We start from the raw sequence: 18,139 nt of genomic DNA, 5'->3' as shown, positions 1-18,139 counted from the left end.
AATAGTGCTACTTAGCACTGAAGAGATGTAAAACTTCAGACTTGCGTTTGTCAGGAAGGCATAGATAAGAAAGACAAAAGCTACATGCTGTGCTATGCAGATACATAGAATGTCAGCATGCTGCTATTATAAATGCTGTTTCATGAAGACATAGAACACTACAAGTTTGTCTGTGGGGAAGAAATGAAAGCTATTCATTTTAAAGCATTTTCAGTGTGGTGCACGCGGCATGGGATTGGCAAAGAAAAGTAGGACAAAAATGTGCTGATGGTGCTTCTGAGCATCTCCCAAGTGGTAAGATAGCTAAATATTGTTGGAAGTTTAAAGAGAGCAACACACAGATGCAGAACTGTATCTAGTAAGAAAAAAAACTCATATTTTGTATGCCTCGGCTTTGGTGCAGCAGCTGGCTTGGTAAAGGCAAATTGAAAGTGATAGGGCTAGTTACACTGCAATTCTGCATTTGTTCCTATGCAGCTGGCTTGTAAGTGTACATTTCTGAACAACCTAAGGAAAAAATGCTCGAAGATACATCATGCATCTTAAAACACCAGAATCTGCCAAGTACCTGAATTTAAAAACATCCATCTTGTTTAGTGAAGAAATATACCAATACACGTCCGCAAGAAAAACAGCACAAAGGCACATTATTGTAGAGGGATCGGTGTTGTGTTTGCCTCCTCATGCTTATCATATACTAAAAAGATGCTTTCTCTACCTCATATCCAAAACCATTTGTTATATATTCTGTGTATCTACTTGTTTGTGATAATATCTGGTCCCTTATGTGCCTATAACAATTATTTCACTTTATGTGTCTTGTAGTCCAGGGTCTGCCTAAAAACAGTTTCAAAACTACTTTATTTACAGGTTAAGAAATAAGTAAATAGACTACAGAACAAATTTAATACAGAGGATTAAAGACATATGCTGGTAATGAGTTTCATTTTCTAGGTTTGATTCCTCACTCCCCTCTGCCTACAGTGTGACTTTGAATAAGTTAACTAAAACTGTGCATCTGGGTCAGTCCTGAAAAGAGGTTTATGCCTAGTAGGGCTACCCAGTTAAAAAAAAATATCAAACACACCTGCAAAGCTTGGAATGAAATTCACAGAACTTATTACTGTAGATAAAAAACGTCTGTCCAGCTTTTAACACTTTTCACCAACAGTGAAATGTGCTGCACTACAGATACCAACTAAAGTGCTCAAAATATCATTAATACTGCTAGCATAGACATTTCTGCAGATCTATTTGCAGTAATAGTGAATAACTTTAACCTTTAAAATATAAATGAATATTAAATGCGTATAAGCCATCCCTTAATCAATCCATCTGAATAATTTTTATCTTGGCAGTGACATTCCAGCACTTAGATAACTTCATATATAATTTGATAGTTCACTGTATTTTTGTTTTTGCCCAGTTTAAGTCTGCATCCTTAATGGGTCACAGAGCAACAGTGTAGTTGTTCTGTAGTTGCTGTGTAATTAAAGAAACCTGTATTGCTAAGACAGACATTCCTGTAGAAAATGAGTATACCCAGTCCCATGAATAGCAGCATATCCATCCTGCGGGATCCCTGGTCAATGAGGATGTGGCAGCGTATAACTGATTGTGTGGATCACAAGACACATCATGAGGATAATGAACCTCTTTAATTCACTCTGGTTTGTAACTGTGCTTTGTTCTGCACAGTTTGCAGATAATATTAATATCTCTACCATGTCCCACTGTTGTCAAGGTTCTGCTGATTGCGACTTTATGATTAGTGAATGTTTTTATTTTTATTCTGACAGTGGCATGCTAAAGCACTAATTACACCTTAAAGAGGTAGATGACCCTGGAATCAAGCAGAAAGATATGCAATAAATATGAGAAACACAATGGCAAAACTGAAATAAAGACAAATAAAATGCATACTGGGACTGTTATTCATACAATGGTTTGAACACTGTGCAGTGCAAATGAATAAAGGTAAAAGAAACAAGTAGGGTGTGGGCATCGGTGGCACAAATGGGAATTGCATAGTATCCAACTCATGCTAATGAGCAGATAATAACATGGAAATGAAAAACTCCATGGAAATGAGCCGGATGATGCGTGCACATGATGACACCCAGAAAGGCAAATCACTTCAGAAATATATAAAATGAATGCTCTCTGCCATGGACTATAAATGTTTTTCAGTCTGAGAATCATGGTATACATGTACTCTAGGACATTGAAGAGAGTTGGGAGTCACATGATCTAGCAGTGGGGTCAAACTGCCAAGATGGGACAATTGGCATTGTGCAGTCAGCTAGATTGCAGAGTCAGAGCTTGATGTGATCCGTGGTAGAGCTCTGAGACTGTAAGTGCTCAGTGTGGTGGGGAATACAATGTTTTGATTCTCATTGCTCATCGGGGGGGGCAAGATGTGTGCTCGTCAATGAAGGCTTGAAGGCCCAGGACTATGTGAATGCACATTTGTACCCAATAAGGTACTCCAGGTACTGAGCTGCAGGAATTCATTGGTCATGACTGAACAATGCCCATGTCTGGGCAGGGCAGGCTGTGTGCCTACACACAACAGTGAATTGGTCACTGCAATGATCTGTCTAGTCTGATAAAAGATGGTTGGTGGCTGACTCCGCTGCATCTCATATATGTTCATAGGAGCCAATTTAAGCCTAGTCAACCTTAGACCAAATTTATCAAAATATTGTTGACATGTATCAGGACCCCAAGGAAGTTTATGGTTAAAATATAGGCTTGTACACACCAAGTCTTCACATGCTGCCCCTATCCATTAAGGACATTGGTGCCAAACCAGGAGCAAATTTGTGATTTTCCATTCGCTGGTCCAAGTTACATTTCAACAAGGTTAGGGGTGAGCTTTGCTTCACATGGATAGTAAGACTGTTCCAGAATATGCACCTCAGTGTTTTAGGTACAAACTACCCACAGTACTCTGAGATAGTGAGCATGCTCCATGTATATCAGCTACTACCCGCAGTACTCTGAGATAGTGAGCATGCTCCATGTATTTTGGGACAATATGCAACAAGTACACAGTGACATGGGTTATAGGGACAGGAGGCAGACAATGGCTGAGGTCATTGGTGCCAAATGTAGCCTCTGTATTTGACCCATGCAACACATTACAGATGCCCTCCACTCTGCTTCCAGGGGCTGTGTTTTCCATGCATTAGGAACATACCTCTCCACTGTCTCTATTTTCTTAAGGTTGTTTCTAATTAAGGATAAAGCAAAAAATAATTAGAGAAGAAGATCCCAAACTCGGAGTACATTTGAAATACTATTACAATTAACATAGCCATTCTCAAAACAATGCTCAGTTTTACTAGTGATGGAGCAAACTCTTTAGACAAAATTAGAAATATCCTTAAGAAAATAAAGAGCTGAGAGGTACGTTCCTACCTGCTCAGGGAGTTTCAAGAGCAGCTGCTATAGAAACATGAAAGGCCCCTGGTGGAGGTGGATGCTTGGCATAAACTTACCAGAAAGGTGAGTAATTCCACTAGCATCACCCATTCTGGTGGCACTACCAGTGCAATCATAACTACAGTGACCTGAGATGGCAATACCCCAACTTACTTCAATAGCGGGAAGTGGAAGTTAGGGAGACACAACCAAAAAGTATTGTAAGCATGTCTTTTTTGGTAGTGCTGTTATCTTAGCCTTTTTAATGTATACGTGAGAGTGCATACTTTGTTCTCCCATGCCAAAGGCATGTCATGAGCTTAACATAGTTGTGTGTATGACAACTGTGCTAGTTAACTTTTCAACTGTGATTGTTTTAAGCATGCATATGTAATAAGTTTTCTCACCCTAGTGTCATTCTACTGGCCTGATTTGGAAGACAAGGAAGTGAGGCCATGCTCACATCAGTCTCTGCTGATCAAAGCCTCTGGTGCACTATGTCACCAGTTGCCATCAGGTTTGCTTCTCAGCAAAAGAATGATGGTTCCCTTGTTGGAGATGAATAGGAGGGATCAGTGGTACCTTCCCGGGGGGGTTGCAAAGGCTCTTCTTATGACAGTGGTCTGGAGGGGACAGTCGTGGACTCCTGACATAAGTTGTAGAGCTGGAGGCTGCTGAGGCACAGGAGTTACTGGACGCCCACCTCTGCAGTGTGGAGATCTTTCTGACATGGCTTGTGAGCTGTTCAACTGGCAGGTCCTGCCTACCGGGTAACTATGGAGCAATAGACGCATAACAACAGCTACTCAGGTAAGCGGTGCCTGTGTTTGTTGTGCTCTGAGATGGCCTAGTATCCAGCTATACCAGAAAGCTAGCCAATTAATATCCTGGTGTTTTCACTCCATTTTGTGCCAGCCACCATTCCACATTTATTGTCCAACCACGCCCATCATCATTTGACTGCCATTCGTATGTCTGCAGCCCTCCACTCTTCTCCCAAACTTGTACGTTTATCTATTGCCCTGTCTGCCTGTCTGTCTGTTTCATGAATGTCTGCCTGCCACTACTACTTAACTTCTTCCCTCTATCCAAACCACACCCTTCCTCTACTACCTTTCCTGCCTACCCTTATTTTCTATATGTAAAAAAGTGACTATCTTTTTTTTGAGAACTAAATGCAAATTACTTATTTGCAGTTCCATCATAATCCTTTAGTTTCTTTAATTTTATATCTGCAAGGGAAACACTATTTCTTGTAAATTTAAGTTATTGTTCTAACAGTTATAGACATAAAAGATTACTTCATGTAAAAATAAATGAAAGTAAATAAAACATTAAGACTAGCTTTATAGAGGGCAGGTTTTCATAATGACTGATATATTGGTATGCCCATAAATTATGGGAAGAACATTTTAACCACAAAAGAAATGTCATCCAAATATAATACGGCCAAGGCAATGGAATCTTGTCCTATAGCCTCTTTTTCCTTGGAACAAGGACTGACACCCTTTAATACTGGACTTAATGGTGCTCCAAAGTGAATATAGTAATCAGTATGGCAGCTGCTTCCCTCATTCATGATTTTGCTTATTCTCTTAATGGAATCTGTAGTAACTGTTTAAACAAAATTGGATTGGCATATTGAAAATATCTACCATCCAGTCCTTCTTTCCTAATGGAATTGTCATACTTCAATGAATGTTGGGAAAACTCCCATCACAAAAACATTTGAAAAATCTATTGCTGATTCCAAACTGTCACATTGGAAGTAGCATTTCAAGGAATAGACAAATATTTTTATTACATTAACTCTTCCCATTAAAGGAAAATATCACCTGTCAAAGCTTTGGATACATTCCCTTGACTTGTTTTTTGTCACCTCTTGGTTCAAGCTTAATGCTTTTCACTGTACCTAGAAAAGATTTTACTTCAGCATTTTTGCTCAGAGACCATTAGTATGCCTTCCAGACTATGCTGTATAGTAATGAAATAATTTACTGTTATTTTTGATTTTTCTAAATTAACTTTAAACCAAACCATTCATTTGCCCTTTCAAAGACTTCCTTCAGTATATTTCTGTTTTCATCAAAATCCATGTTGCCACTGGCTGCCTAAAAAGCAATTACTAGAAAATGGAAATCAAAATCCAAACCAACTATGACCGAAAAGGGAAGGAGCAGAATACATAGAAATAAATGGAATTTGTGGGAACAATACATGCAGAATAACGTTCAGGAGGAGGAGGAAGAGTAAGGGTTAAGGAAAGGCAGGAATTGAGCAATTTGTGTAACGTTGGAATAAATAATAATTGTTAAGAAAGAAAGCATATAGGTAATGTACAATTCATGAATAAGAAAAATGTTAATGTTAATGTAGTTTATTTTCTATTAATTTATGTGTTCCTGTGTCTTAAGTAAAGGTGCTTAAGCATAAAAAAATCATGATTATGATCAAGCTATCTCCATATTTCATAAGTGAAAGGATCTTATTATTTATCTTTATGCCTGTAATTTGGTTTAATATATTACATAACAAGGATTTAATTTAAATAAAGAAAAGTGTTGGGGGATAAATGGCATCTTTGTTTAATCTGATTTACAACATTTAATTTAGTTGTTAATATAGTTTATCTATATACATTGTTACACCTATAATACACTACTTTGGCATCATATAGCACTTGATAAATAAAGGTATCAGTTGTCTGTTGTGAAAATCAAATGTTTTTGTTACATCAAGGATAACTAATGAAACTGCTTCTTTTTCTGTATTGTTTTCCTGAGAAGCTATGGTCAACATCATGATGTAGTAGAAGCCATACCAATGATTGCGTGTTTTTTCTATTTGCATAGGGGAACAAATCATAAAGGCATCAATTTTGGATTATTTTATCATTTGTATTTAGCATACAGATTGTGATGCCCCACCACTGGCCCAGTAATCAGGGAACCTCAATCCACACCACTGGCAGCAGTGGAGGACCTACACACTGGGAGGATGATAAGTACACACACAGTAAAGTACAATTTCCCTTAAGAGTACACAGAAATCACAGTCAGTCTGGGGCTGGTTTCTCCTTCTTTCTCCAGATCCCCAATAAGACTCTCCACTGGCACAGCTATAGAGTTGAGATCTCAGCTGAATGGCCAAGCTAAGACCTCCAGCACCCTCTCTGTCCAACCAGTGTTTTGTGTCCCTGCCCAAGTAGCTGACACACATTCTTTTTGAGATTTGATTTATACATAAACACACACACCTGGGAAAGGCTGGCACAGGTTTACTAGCTATGCCCCCTTCTGCACAGACTATAAGGTAGTTTTGACTGCCACCAGCCACTCATTATCAACTACTTTAAGGCCATTACCAAAGGGTGTTGAATCTTACTGTGTAATATTAGTAATCCAAATGGTAGTTTGACCAAGAGCAAGGCTATTAGGAGTGGCCCACACAGTGTCACCAAATAAATATGCAAGTACTCTCAGAACATAAATATGTCTCTACACAGATCAGCCACAATGAAAGGTTTAAATATATTTTGTAATAAATAATAAAAGAACAAGAAAATACCCAGTAAATAATCAGAGTTACATCAGAGTTCAAAATCACAGCAAATATTTAAAACAACATTGCAGAACAGTCTCAAATAAATAAAGAAAAATCTAAGCTATACTTCACTATATTCCTATCTGAATCTAAGAGAAATGACTGTACCCTAATTAACTTACTTACAGAGTCAGGCAAGACAGATGTGGTGAGTGGGTATTCCAGCTGATGCTGTCAGGTCAAAGACAAAATACAAAATGCACAGACACTCTCTCGGATAGTTCGTAAATTAATATTTCATATATTACTGCTGGGATATCTGACAGCATAACATCACTTCTTGTCATCTGACTATCAGGTCCCATGCTCACAACCATTGATTTTAGCATCTGCCTGTGAAAACACATAGACCTTAGATCTTTTGGCAAATGGTGGAAGTCATAAAATAATTTACATTCCTCCACATTTAAAGACAACTCAAAAAACTTCTAGTTCTAGACATTATGTCTCCAGTTGCACTGGAACTGAAAGATAACATCTTTTTTATTAAGTGGTTATAAAATAATTTAAGTTTTCACCTATCTGTCTGAAGTTAACTTCTTGTGTTTCAGTTCCCATTGTTAAAATACATATACACTGAGTATAAAAATTTACACACCCCTGTTAAAATGCCATGTTTTCGTGATATAAAAAAAAATGAGACCACAATAAATCATTTCAAAACTTTTCCCACCTTTAATATGACCTATAACCTGTACATTTCAATTAGAAAACAGACAAATCTGTTAGGGGAAAAATATAAAAAATAAAAAACGTACAATACGCTAGTTGCATAAGTGTGCACATGCTTAAACTAATACTTTCTTGTGAGTGAACGCCCTTAAACTAATACTTTCTTGAAGCACCTTTTAATTTAATTACAGCATTCAGCCTTCTTGGGTACACACCTGCCATCAATTAAAGACACTCTGATTAACACTAAATAAAGTTCAGCTGTCCTAGTAGGATTTTCCTGACATTTGCTTAGTTGCCTGCTACAGCAAAAGCCATGGTTCGCAAAGAGCTTACAAAGCATCAAAGGGATCTCATTGTTGAAAGGTATCAGTCAAGAGAAGGGTACAAAAACTTTCCATAGCATTGGATATACCATGGAACACAGTGAAGACAGTGATCAAAAAGTGGAGAAAATATGGGACAACAGTGACGTTACAAAGAACTGGACGTCCCTCCAAAAGTGATGAAAAGACAAGATGAAAACTGGTCAGGGAGGCTGCCAAGAAACCTACAGCAACACTGAAGGAGCTGAAGGAATTTCTGGCAAGTACTGGTTGAGTACTACATGTGACAACAATCTTCCATATTCTCCATATGTCTGGACTATGGTGTAGGGTTGCAAGACGGAAGCCTTTTCTTACACAGACAAACATCCAGACCTGGCTAAAATTTGCAAAACAATACATCAAGTCTACCAAAAGCATGTGGGAAAATGTGTTATGGTCTGATGAGACCAAGGTTGAACTTTTTGGCCACGATTTCAGAAGGTACGTTTGGAGTAAAAACAACACTTTGCATCACCAAAAGAACACCATCCCCACGGTGAAGCATGGTGGTGGCAGTCTCATGCTTTGGGGTTGTTTTTCTTCAACTGGAACTGGGGATTTAATCAAGGTGGAGGGAATTATGAACAGTTCCAAATGCCAGTCACTTTTGGCCCAAAATCTTCAGGCATCTGCTACTACTAAGCTGAAGATGAAGAGGAATTTCACATTTCAACATGACAATGACCCCAAGCATACATCCAGATCAACAAAAGAATGGCTTCACCAGAAGAAAGTTAAAGTTTTGGAATGACTCAGCCACAGCCCAGACCTAAATCCAAGTGAAAATATATGTGGTGACCTGAAGAAGGCTTTGCACAAGAGATGCTCTCATAATCTGACAGATTTGGAGCACGTTTGCAAGGAAGAGTGGGCAAATATTATCAAGTCAAGATGTGCCATGCTGATAGACTCCTACCGAAGAAGACTGAATGCTGTAATTAAATCAAAAGGTGCTTCAACAAAGTATGAGTTTAAGGGTGTGCACACAAAACAAAGTATTAGTTTAAGGATGTGCACACTATGCTCCCAGCGTTTTGTATGTTTTTTATTTTTTAAATATTTTCCCCTAACATATTTCTTTGTTTTTCAATTGAATTGTACAGGTTATAGGTCACATTAAAGGTGTGGAAAGTTTTGAAATGATTTATTGTGGTCTCATTTTTTTATATCACAAAAACCTGGCATTTTAACGGGGTGTGTAAACTTTTTATATCCACTGTACATCTAAACAGTTACAATAGAGTATATACATTTCTGATCAGTATTTTACAAAATATCTCTTCACCACACATCTGTACAATATGACATACAATTCTAATATAGTTGTAACACAAGCAATTGCATCATGCTGACATTCACAAATGACACACAACCACTTATAAAAATCCAGATAGCTGGGCTGGCAGTATCTCCTTCTGTCACACTTCTATATAAATCATATTAATATTCAAATGACATATAATTATTTACAAAATCCCAGATAGCTGGGCTGGCAATATCTCATTTTCTTACACAGATCATTGTGCAATGTGCACACTTACTGTTTTATCATCTGTTTCTGCAAAGCAGGCCTTATTTGCATCATTTTCCAGTATATCCCCATATCATTATAAAGTAACCCAGTTTTAGCAAATCTGTGAGATGAGTTCTTTAAAAGTCAAGTAAACATCTAGAGGTATATTGTCAAGGCCAGGATTTGGAGCAAGCGCCATACACACACACACACACACACACACACACACACACATACACACACACACCCACATTATTTTAATTTTTCTTTCAAATCTCTTACTAAAACTTTATGTTCAATAACTTATTTTTTGAAAGAAAAGAGGGAAGAATGCTAAAAATGTGTGTCCCACATATATGCAAACAGAAGCATGCACATAAACATGAAGATAACATTAAGCTAAGCAATATAAATTTTTTCAGCAATGCACATTACTCAGCATACTGCTGAAGCTGAAGATGCAAAACATATAATGGTAAGGCTTCGCTGGTGGCATAGATGGATAAAGCCTCAACTATGGCCCAGGTGACCCCAGTTCAATTAGTTGCTTCAATGCTTGATAGACAGGCAGTGAGGATGTGCATGCTCATCCTGGGGCAGAGGGCAAGCATTTAGGCACACTTCTCTAGTTGATGCCTGGTGGAGGCTGGAGTCACCTGGGAAGTGTTGTCACCATGAAGGATGGGCTGTGGCTGAGCCACAGGTGGAACCATGGATAATATAAATGATGTCTTATGAGCCTATTACCCCACCCTTGGGTGGCATAAGTGTGCACAGAGATAGGGACAGGCCTAAGCAGAAAAACTTCCTTGGCAACACTGTGACAGCATACAAAGTAGTCTTAATCTCCCAATGGACCCTTAGTTCATTGGAGTCAGTCCAGGGATGGCATGGAAGTTCAGTAGACCCAGGTAGCCAAGGAGAGGTCCTGGGAGCGACCAACGATCAGCTGCAAGGAACAAAAAAAATATATGTAGATATATATATATATATATATATATATATATATATATATATATATATATATATATATATATATATATATATATATATATATAATGATACATATATATATATATATATATATATATATATATATATATATTTATATATAAAATGTAGAAGAAGCCAAATCATTTCAGAAGTTTATGGTTCTCAAAGTCAATACCTACATTTTAAACACATGTCATTTGTGGAGTGAAAATCTTGCGTATAAATCTATACTTGTCTGTCCAAATGAGTGGCAACTACTGGAATAAAGCACAGGACTGAGCAAAAAAGCTGTCAAAGAAGTTGGATAAATTTCTTGTTTAACTGATGTTAATGAAGCATGTGCAAACCCTTAGTAACAATAAGAATAGGTCTGCTACATCACCTGAAATGCATAACCTCATATGTAAACCCGTAAAGCTATCTGCTTGAGTACATAAAGGATTTTTCCAACAACACTCAAAACAGAATGAGTTTTACATGAATACATACACCTTACAGTAAATATTTCTTTTTTGTGCTGAAGAGAGGGGGGCATGAACCAGCCTGCTATAAAATTTATGAATTTTGTCTCCTATACTCCTCTCTGCTTTATTACAGTTACACTGTTGTAACTACAGTTCTGTAAAGAAACAGTTTAAAAATAATAAAATTATTAGTTGTTCTTTTCAGAGGACGAGATACACAAATTTGCACATTGTTGTGATATACAGCTGCTAATGCAAGCTTTGACCAACAGTTATGATATCCTATAAGCCTATCTCTCAACTGTCCAGATTTTCATAGAATGTCCAAATCTGTCCCTATTTTTTTGGGCCTTTGTTCCCCCCATTATTTTTGGCTTTGCCCAGATTTCTTGTGCTCAGGAGTTGAGAGGTTTGCCTATAAAAAACGTATCAAAAAAGCACCAGTAGTAGCGATAGGGCTCAAAAAAAAAAGCAGTTTGTTATTAGGGGCTCCTGCCAAACTCAGTAGACACAGCCTGTAAGCATGGTGATTTGATTGTTTGTTTTACCTAAGTGTCAGAATGAATTAAGGTTACTGAGCATCTGTGAAAGAAGGCTAGATTCCCTATACCCCATGACAACTGACCTTCCACTGGGAACAGATGTTAAGAGCAGTTGAAAACAAAAGGTATCTTACAGAGGTTAGCAATATTTGCAATGCACTTAAAACACTTATACATGCATATCCCTTTGGAGATTGGATTAGCACTGCAATCTCATGTCCATTTCTTCAGAAAAGAATATCCTAGGCTACCTTTCTGCATAGTCTTCTGCAGAACTTGAGGAAAATGTGGAGGTGCATAACTGGACCACCATAATCATCTGTCACTAGCCTTTCCTCTGCAAAGCTCCGGTAAGGAAAAGGCTGCAGTGACAATTAGCAGGTCAAGGTGATGTTGAAATAAATTCAGCCTTTTTAAAAATAAAGCACACACTCTGTTAGGCCAAGCAAGTGTCTGTTAATAATGGGGATTCTTGGTTGTGATGTCTGATACTTTTCTTTTGCTTAGTAAATCAGCATCTGGATATACATAAACATGACTGAAATGCAGTTCTTTGACATGATGCAGCTTCGGTTTCATTAACTTGATTGTGTTTATCTTTTTCCATTATTTATTAGTAAGGACATTTATATGATGTCAGGAAATGTGTTCAGTCGACTTCATCTCCTTCACCTGCCTTGCTCCCTCCAGAATACAATGACCTCTAAATGTTTCCACAGTAACCAACAATGATATCACTGAGACTGGTGATATCTACACAGTTTGAAGCAAGAGTCTGAGATGAAACACAGACAGATAAAGAGCCAGTCTGCATGCTAATGTCTGAAATAATGTCCAAAGGAAGATTAATGCAATTTTGTATAAAACATAACCTGAAACATGTCTGAATAACATTTTGCAAAATGCTTTTCTGGCACAGCAAAATTGCTTCCTTTCAAAGACTGTGACATATTGTAGTAAGACTTGCATCTCAGTCTTATAGTCTATCTGATTTTATAAATGATGGAGGAAAAAGAGAGAGACAAAGAAAGGATTTTCTCTCTCTCATGCTTCTGATTTTCTTTTATGGAAAGTAGAGATTATTATGTCAGGTCTGGTAAATTGAACTGTGGGTTATTTGGTTCTGAGAGCTACTGGGGGGCTTCCTGAATCTGTATGGCCAGTTTAATAAGCAAGATTTTGTGACAGTACCTCAGCTATGAACAGTTTTCGTTCCCCCCAAAAATTTCTGTATGTGATTTAATGAGTACCTTTCATTATTATCAGCTGGTGCTTTATGTTAACGACAGCAAATGGAATTATTCAGAATGATGTTTTCTAGCTGAGGAATTGTAACAAAGCAGTGAATGTTTCAAGCTGAGACCATCTTAAAGAATCAAGATCTGTGAAGGCGACCTAATAATTTAGTGGTACAATGTATGGGGTATACACTGTTACAGTAGTCCAAGCCTTGAGGTCAAAAGGTCAGTTAACAGAATTCCTCACTGTATGTATATTTTATCAGCTCAATGTAACTACTAAAGCAATGATGCAGCGCTGAAGTCTGAGACTCACATGTCCCAGTACAAGAGGGTGTCATTCTTCATGCTGTATTACCATCACAGGAAAGATATTGAAGAAACATAAACTTTGTATGACATATGACTGTCCAGTCTGCTTCTCAGTCATTCACTTAAAACATGCTGCAAAAGAGAGAAATTACAGAACACTATAGTTATGAGTTAGGCACTTCCCATTTCAGGCACCTTAATTCCTTCTACTTTAACTAGTATCCAGTTTTCCCTTGTGGCCAGTTGTGAAGCGTTTCACTGTGTTGCTAGCACCATTTCGGAGACCAGTCTGATGGCCACTAAAGCTTGTGGTTTGGCTGGGGTTTAATACATCAGAACTACAAGCTTTAACATTCTATTAATATTACAGTATAAGTTTGTTTGGTAGTATGCAGATATCTCAAAATATTTTCAGAAAATGTGTTTCCAGACTATTGGCTTGTGAGGCACTGTTAACAAAGTCATGAGGTAGGCAGGAAAGCAACAGCAGAAAGCAACCCAACTTCGATATGTGTTGTAGCTTATTTACTGCTTTTATAGCATACACACCATCCTGCTGCAGTGTAGACAAAACACTGAAGTTACTTAAAGGCATGAGTGTGGCTGGGCTTTGATCATTCTCACCATTCGGTTGTTTCAAACAGCATTAACGTGACTTTGGAGTATTTCATCCCATTTACTTTTTTCTGTTTACTTTATTTTCTACAGATAATGAACCTCCAGTAATTACAGACCAGTCTCCTGAAACCTACATAGTGCTCAGCAGTGAAGACATTGTAATGAGGTGTGAAGCAAGAGGCAAGCCTACTCCCATGTAAGCATCCGAGAGGAGATTGTGACACCATCATACACCATTAATATTTTGTTTATTGATTAATACAGATTCCTTAAGAAGAAGAAACAGAATCCTGGAAGGATAATGCATGACAGTGATGAAGTAGCAGAAATTAGAGGAGTATCTCAGTACAAGAAACTGCTTAAACTGTTGTATAAATGGAAATAACAGTATGAATATTTGCTTGAATACATGGGGGGTCTGCTCTGTGATTCATGAACTATCCTGTATATTAAGTTTAAGGAATGAATTCCAGCAAAGCCTCGAGTTACTGATTTCCCTAGTCATATAGTGGAAGATATATAATGCACACACAAATGGCAACCACTTCCATTCTTTCTTTTTCTTTTTGAATTATTGTGTTATATTCATGTCAGAGGGATTTGATAATTGTGCAAGATGTCTGTTGAACAAGTGTTTGTGCAGTTCCAATAAGATATTATAGATTGTTTCATATGAGATTTCACAAAATCGATATCTGAAAATGTCGACTCACATTTGTTCGACACGGAAATGTCGAACTCCAAATTTCCCAGAATGGCCAACTCACCGATTTCTTTCTGAGGGAAAGAAACCAGTTGGCTGTTTTGTCACACCTGCCCTTTCCCCAACTGTAGTGTTGGAGTTAAAATATTTAGTTGGGGGGTGTGAGGGGCACAGCCCCCCATGGTGGGTTGTGTGGGGGTGAAGCCCCCCATTTAAATATGTTTGTTTTTTGTGTGGCATTGGTTTTTGGCTAACCAATTTCTTTCCATCGGAAAGAAATCAGTGATTTGGCCATTCTGGGAAAGTTGGAGTTCAACATTTCCGTGTCGAACAAATGTGAGTCAACATTTTTAGATATCGATTTTGTGATATAGACCCAAAAATCTCATATGAAACAATCTATAATATCTTATCAGTGATTTGGCCATTAGAAATCCACTTCTACTCCCTAAACCTAAAAATTACTCTATCCAAAACTCTAAAGTTCTCATCTGATCCCTAAACCTAAAACTCTTAACACCTCCCCCAAACCTAAATTCCCCAATTGCTACCTAAACATAAACTCCCCTCCTGCACCCTGAACCTAAAACTTACCTGCTGTTCCTTAATCCTAAACTCCTCTCTCCACTTCTCCCTAACCCTAAAACTCCCCTTACACTCTGTAAACTTAAATGCACTTCCGAATCGCTGCCTAATATAAACTACCACCTCTTCCCACTCACTGTTCATGGCTGCCACACTTACCTCACTAAATTTCAGGTAATGTGCTCAGGTAATGGGTGGCATATGCTTGCCCAAAGTCATATTTGAGCCTGTGCTGTTGTCGTACTATTTACAAAAAATGTTGGAAGGAGATGTGTATTACAAACTTTCTACATCGATAACATAAGAGAAGTGCACCTCTGATGAATGTACAGCTTGAAAGCTTATAGACACTGCACTCCTGCCAAATTTTTATATTTTGTTTTTCTTTTATGATGACTTTGAAGATGCGAAAATTCTCTGAACACTGTTTTATGTTGACTGTAAATGTTCATTTATTTATTTTATTTATTTGACATTTGTTAACCAGGTTAGTCTGTCTGGGCTGATGCCCTTTTTCAGTAGAGACCCGAGGAGAAAAGCTCCAAATAGTACATAATCTACAGTTAATTATAAAAGTAAAACAGTAGTCACATACAGATACAAATCGTACATAGTCAAAGTAAGAAATAATACCAAACTATAAAATGGTAAGCAAATGTAGCAGCATTGCATACATAGTTAAAGCATTTCTTTACATAGTTCAGTCACAGTGATATGATACAGTATAAATAGCTGGCACAGGAAGTTTCATCCTATACATAGTTACTAGTAACAGTGATGTGATACACAGTAACAGTGATATGATACAGTATAAACAGTTGGCACAGGAAGTTTCATCCTATACATAGTTACTAGTAACAGTGATGTGATACACAGTCACGGTGATATGATACAGTATAAACAGTTGGCACAGGAAGTTTCATCCTGTACATAGTTACTAGTAACAGTGATGTGATACACAATCACGGTGATATGATACAGTATAAACAGTTGGCACAGGAAGTTTAATCCTATACATAGTTACTAGTAACAGTGATGTGATACAATGTGATATGATACAGTATAAACAGTTGGCACTGAAAGTTTCATCCTATACATAGTTACTAGTAACAGTGATGTGATACACAATCACGGTGATATGATACAGTATAAACAGTTGGCACAGGAAGTTTAATCCTATACATAGTTACTAGTAACAGTGATGTGATACACAGTCACAGTGATATGATACAGTATAAACAGTTGGCACAGGAAGTTTCATCCTATACATAGTTACTAGTAACAGTGATGTGATACACAGTCACAGTGATATGATACAGTATAAACAGTTGGCACAGGAAGTTTCATCCTGTACATAGTTACTAGTAACAGTGATGTGATACACAGTAACAGTGATGTGATACACAGTCACAGTGATACGATACAGTATAAACAGTTGGCACAAAAAGTTTCATCCTATACATAGTTACTAGTAACAGTGATGTGATACACAGTCACAGTGATATGATACAGTATAAACAGTTGGCACAGGAAGTTTCATCCTATACATAGTTACTAGTAACAGTGATGTGATACACAGTAACAGTGATATGATACAGCATAAACAGCTGACACAGGAAGTTTAATCCTATACATAGTTACTAGTAACAGTGATGTGATACACAGTAATAGTGATATTATACAGTATAAACAGTTGGCACAGGAAGTTTAATCCTATACATAGTTACTAGTAACAGTGATGTGATACACAGTAACAGTGATATGATACAGTAAAAACAGTTGGCATAGGAAGTTTCATCCTGTACATAGTTACTAGTAACAGTGATGTGATACACAGTAACAGTGATATGATACAGTAAAAACAGTTGGCACAAAAAGTTTCATCCTATACATAGTTACTAGTAACAGTGATGTGATACACAGTCACAGTGATATGATACAGTATAAACAGTTGGCACAGGAAGTTTCATCCTATACATAGTTACTAGTAACAGTGATGTGAGACACAGTAACAGTGATATGATACAGTAAAAACAGTTGGCACAGGAAGTTTCATCCTGTACATAGTTACTAGTAACAGTGATGTGATACACAGTAACAGTGATGTGATACACAGTCACAGTGATATGATACAGCATAAACAGTTGACACAGGAAGTTTCATCCTGTACATAGTTACTAGTAACAGTGATGTGATGCACAGTAACAGTGATATGATACAGTATAAACAGTTGGCACTGGAAGTTTCATCCTGTACATAGTTACTAGTAACAGTGATGTGATACACATTACAGTGATATGATACAGTATAAACAGCTGGCACTGAAAGTTTCATCCTATACATAGTTACTAGTAACAGTGATGTGATACACAGTAACAGTGATATGATACAGTAAAAACAGTTGGCACAAAAAGTTTCATCCTATACATAGTTACTAGTAACAGTGATGTGATACACAGTCACAGTGATATGATACAGTATAAACAGTTGGCACAGGAAGTTTCATCCTATACATAGTTACTAGTAACAGTGATGTGAGACACAGTAACAGTGATATGATACAGTAAAAACAGTTGGCACAGGAAGTTTCATCCTGTACATAGTTACTAGTAACAGTGATGTGATACACAGTAACAGTGATGTGATACACAGTCACAGTGATATGATACAGCATAAACAGTTGACACAGGAAGTTTCATCCTGTACATAGTTACTAGTAACAGTGATGTGATGCACAGTAACAGTGATATGATACAGTATAAACAGTTGGCACTGGAAGTTTCATCCTGTACATAGTTACTAGTAACAGTGATGTGATACACATTAACAGTGATATGATACAGTATAAACAGCTGGCACTGAAAGTTTCATCCTATACATAGTTACTAGTAACAGTGATGTGCTACACAGTCACAGTGATATGATACAGTATAAACAGTTGGCACAGGAAGTTTCATCATATACATAGTTACTAGTAACAGTGATATGATACAGTATAAATAGTTGGCACAGAAAGTTTCATCCTATACATAGTTACTAGTAACAGTGATGTGATACACAGTAACAGTGATATGATACAGTATAAATAGTTGGCACAGAAAG

At 37.4% G+C, this 18,139-nt stretch overlaps 1 protein-coding gene across 5 annotated transcripts in view; it reads left to right on the top strand.

The window, feature by feature from the left end:
* L1CAM (L1 cell adhesion molecule) overlaps positions 1-18,139 on the top strand; it is a 2,005,704-nt gene that overhangs the window by 1,144,760 nt on the left and 842,805 nt on the right. For all 5 annotated transcript variants that reach the window (XM_044080361.1, XM_044080360.1, XM_044080358.1 and 2 more), the window contains one exon: positions 13,840-13,945. In XM_044080361.1, coding sequence (XP_043936296.1) covers positions 13,840-13,945 — 106 coding nt within the window. The remainder of the gene's footprint in view (positions 1-13,839; positions 13,946-18,139) is intronic.

This window comes from Protopterus annectens, chromosome 8.part0, assembly GCF_019279795.1.
Source record: "Protopterus annectens isolate FY-2018-M chromosome 8.part0, PAN1.0, whole genome shotgun sequence".
NCBI classification, from domain to species: Eukaryota; Metazoa; Chordata; order Ceratodontiformes; family Protopteridae; genus Protopterus; species Protopterus annectens.
This window is presented reverse-complemented; position numbering and strand designations above follow the sequence as displayed.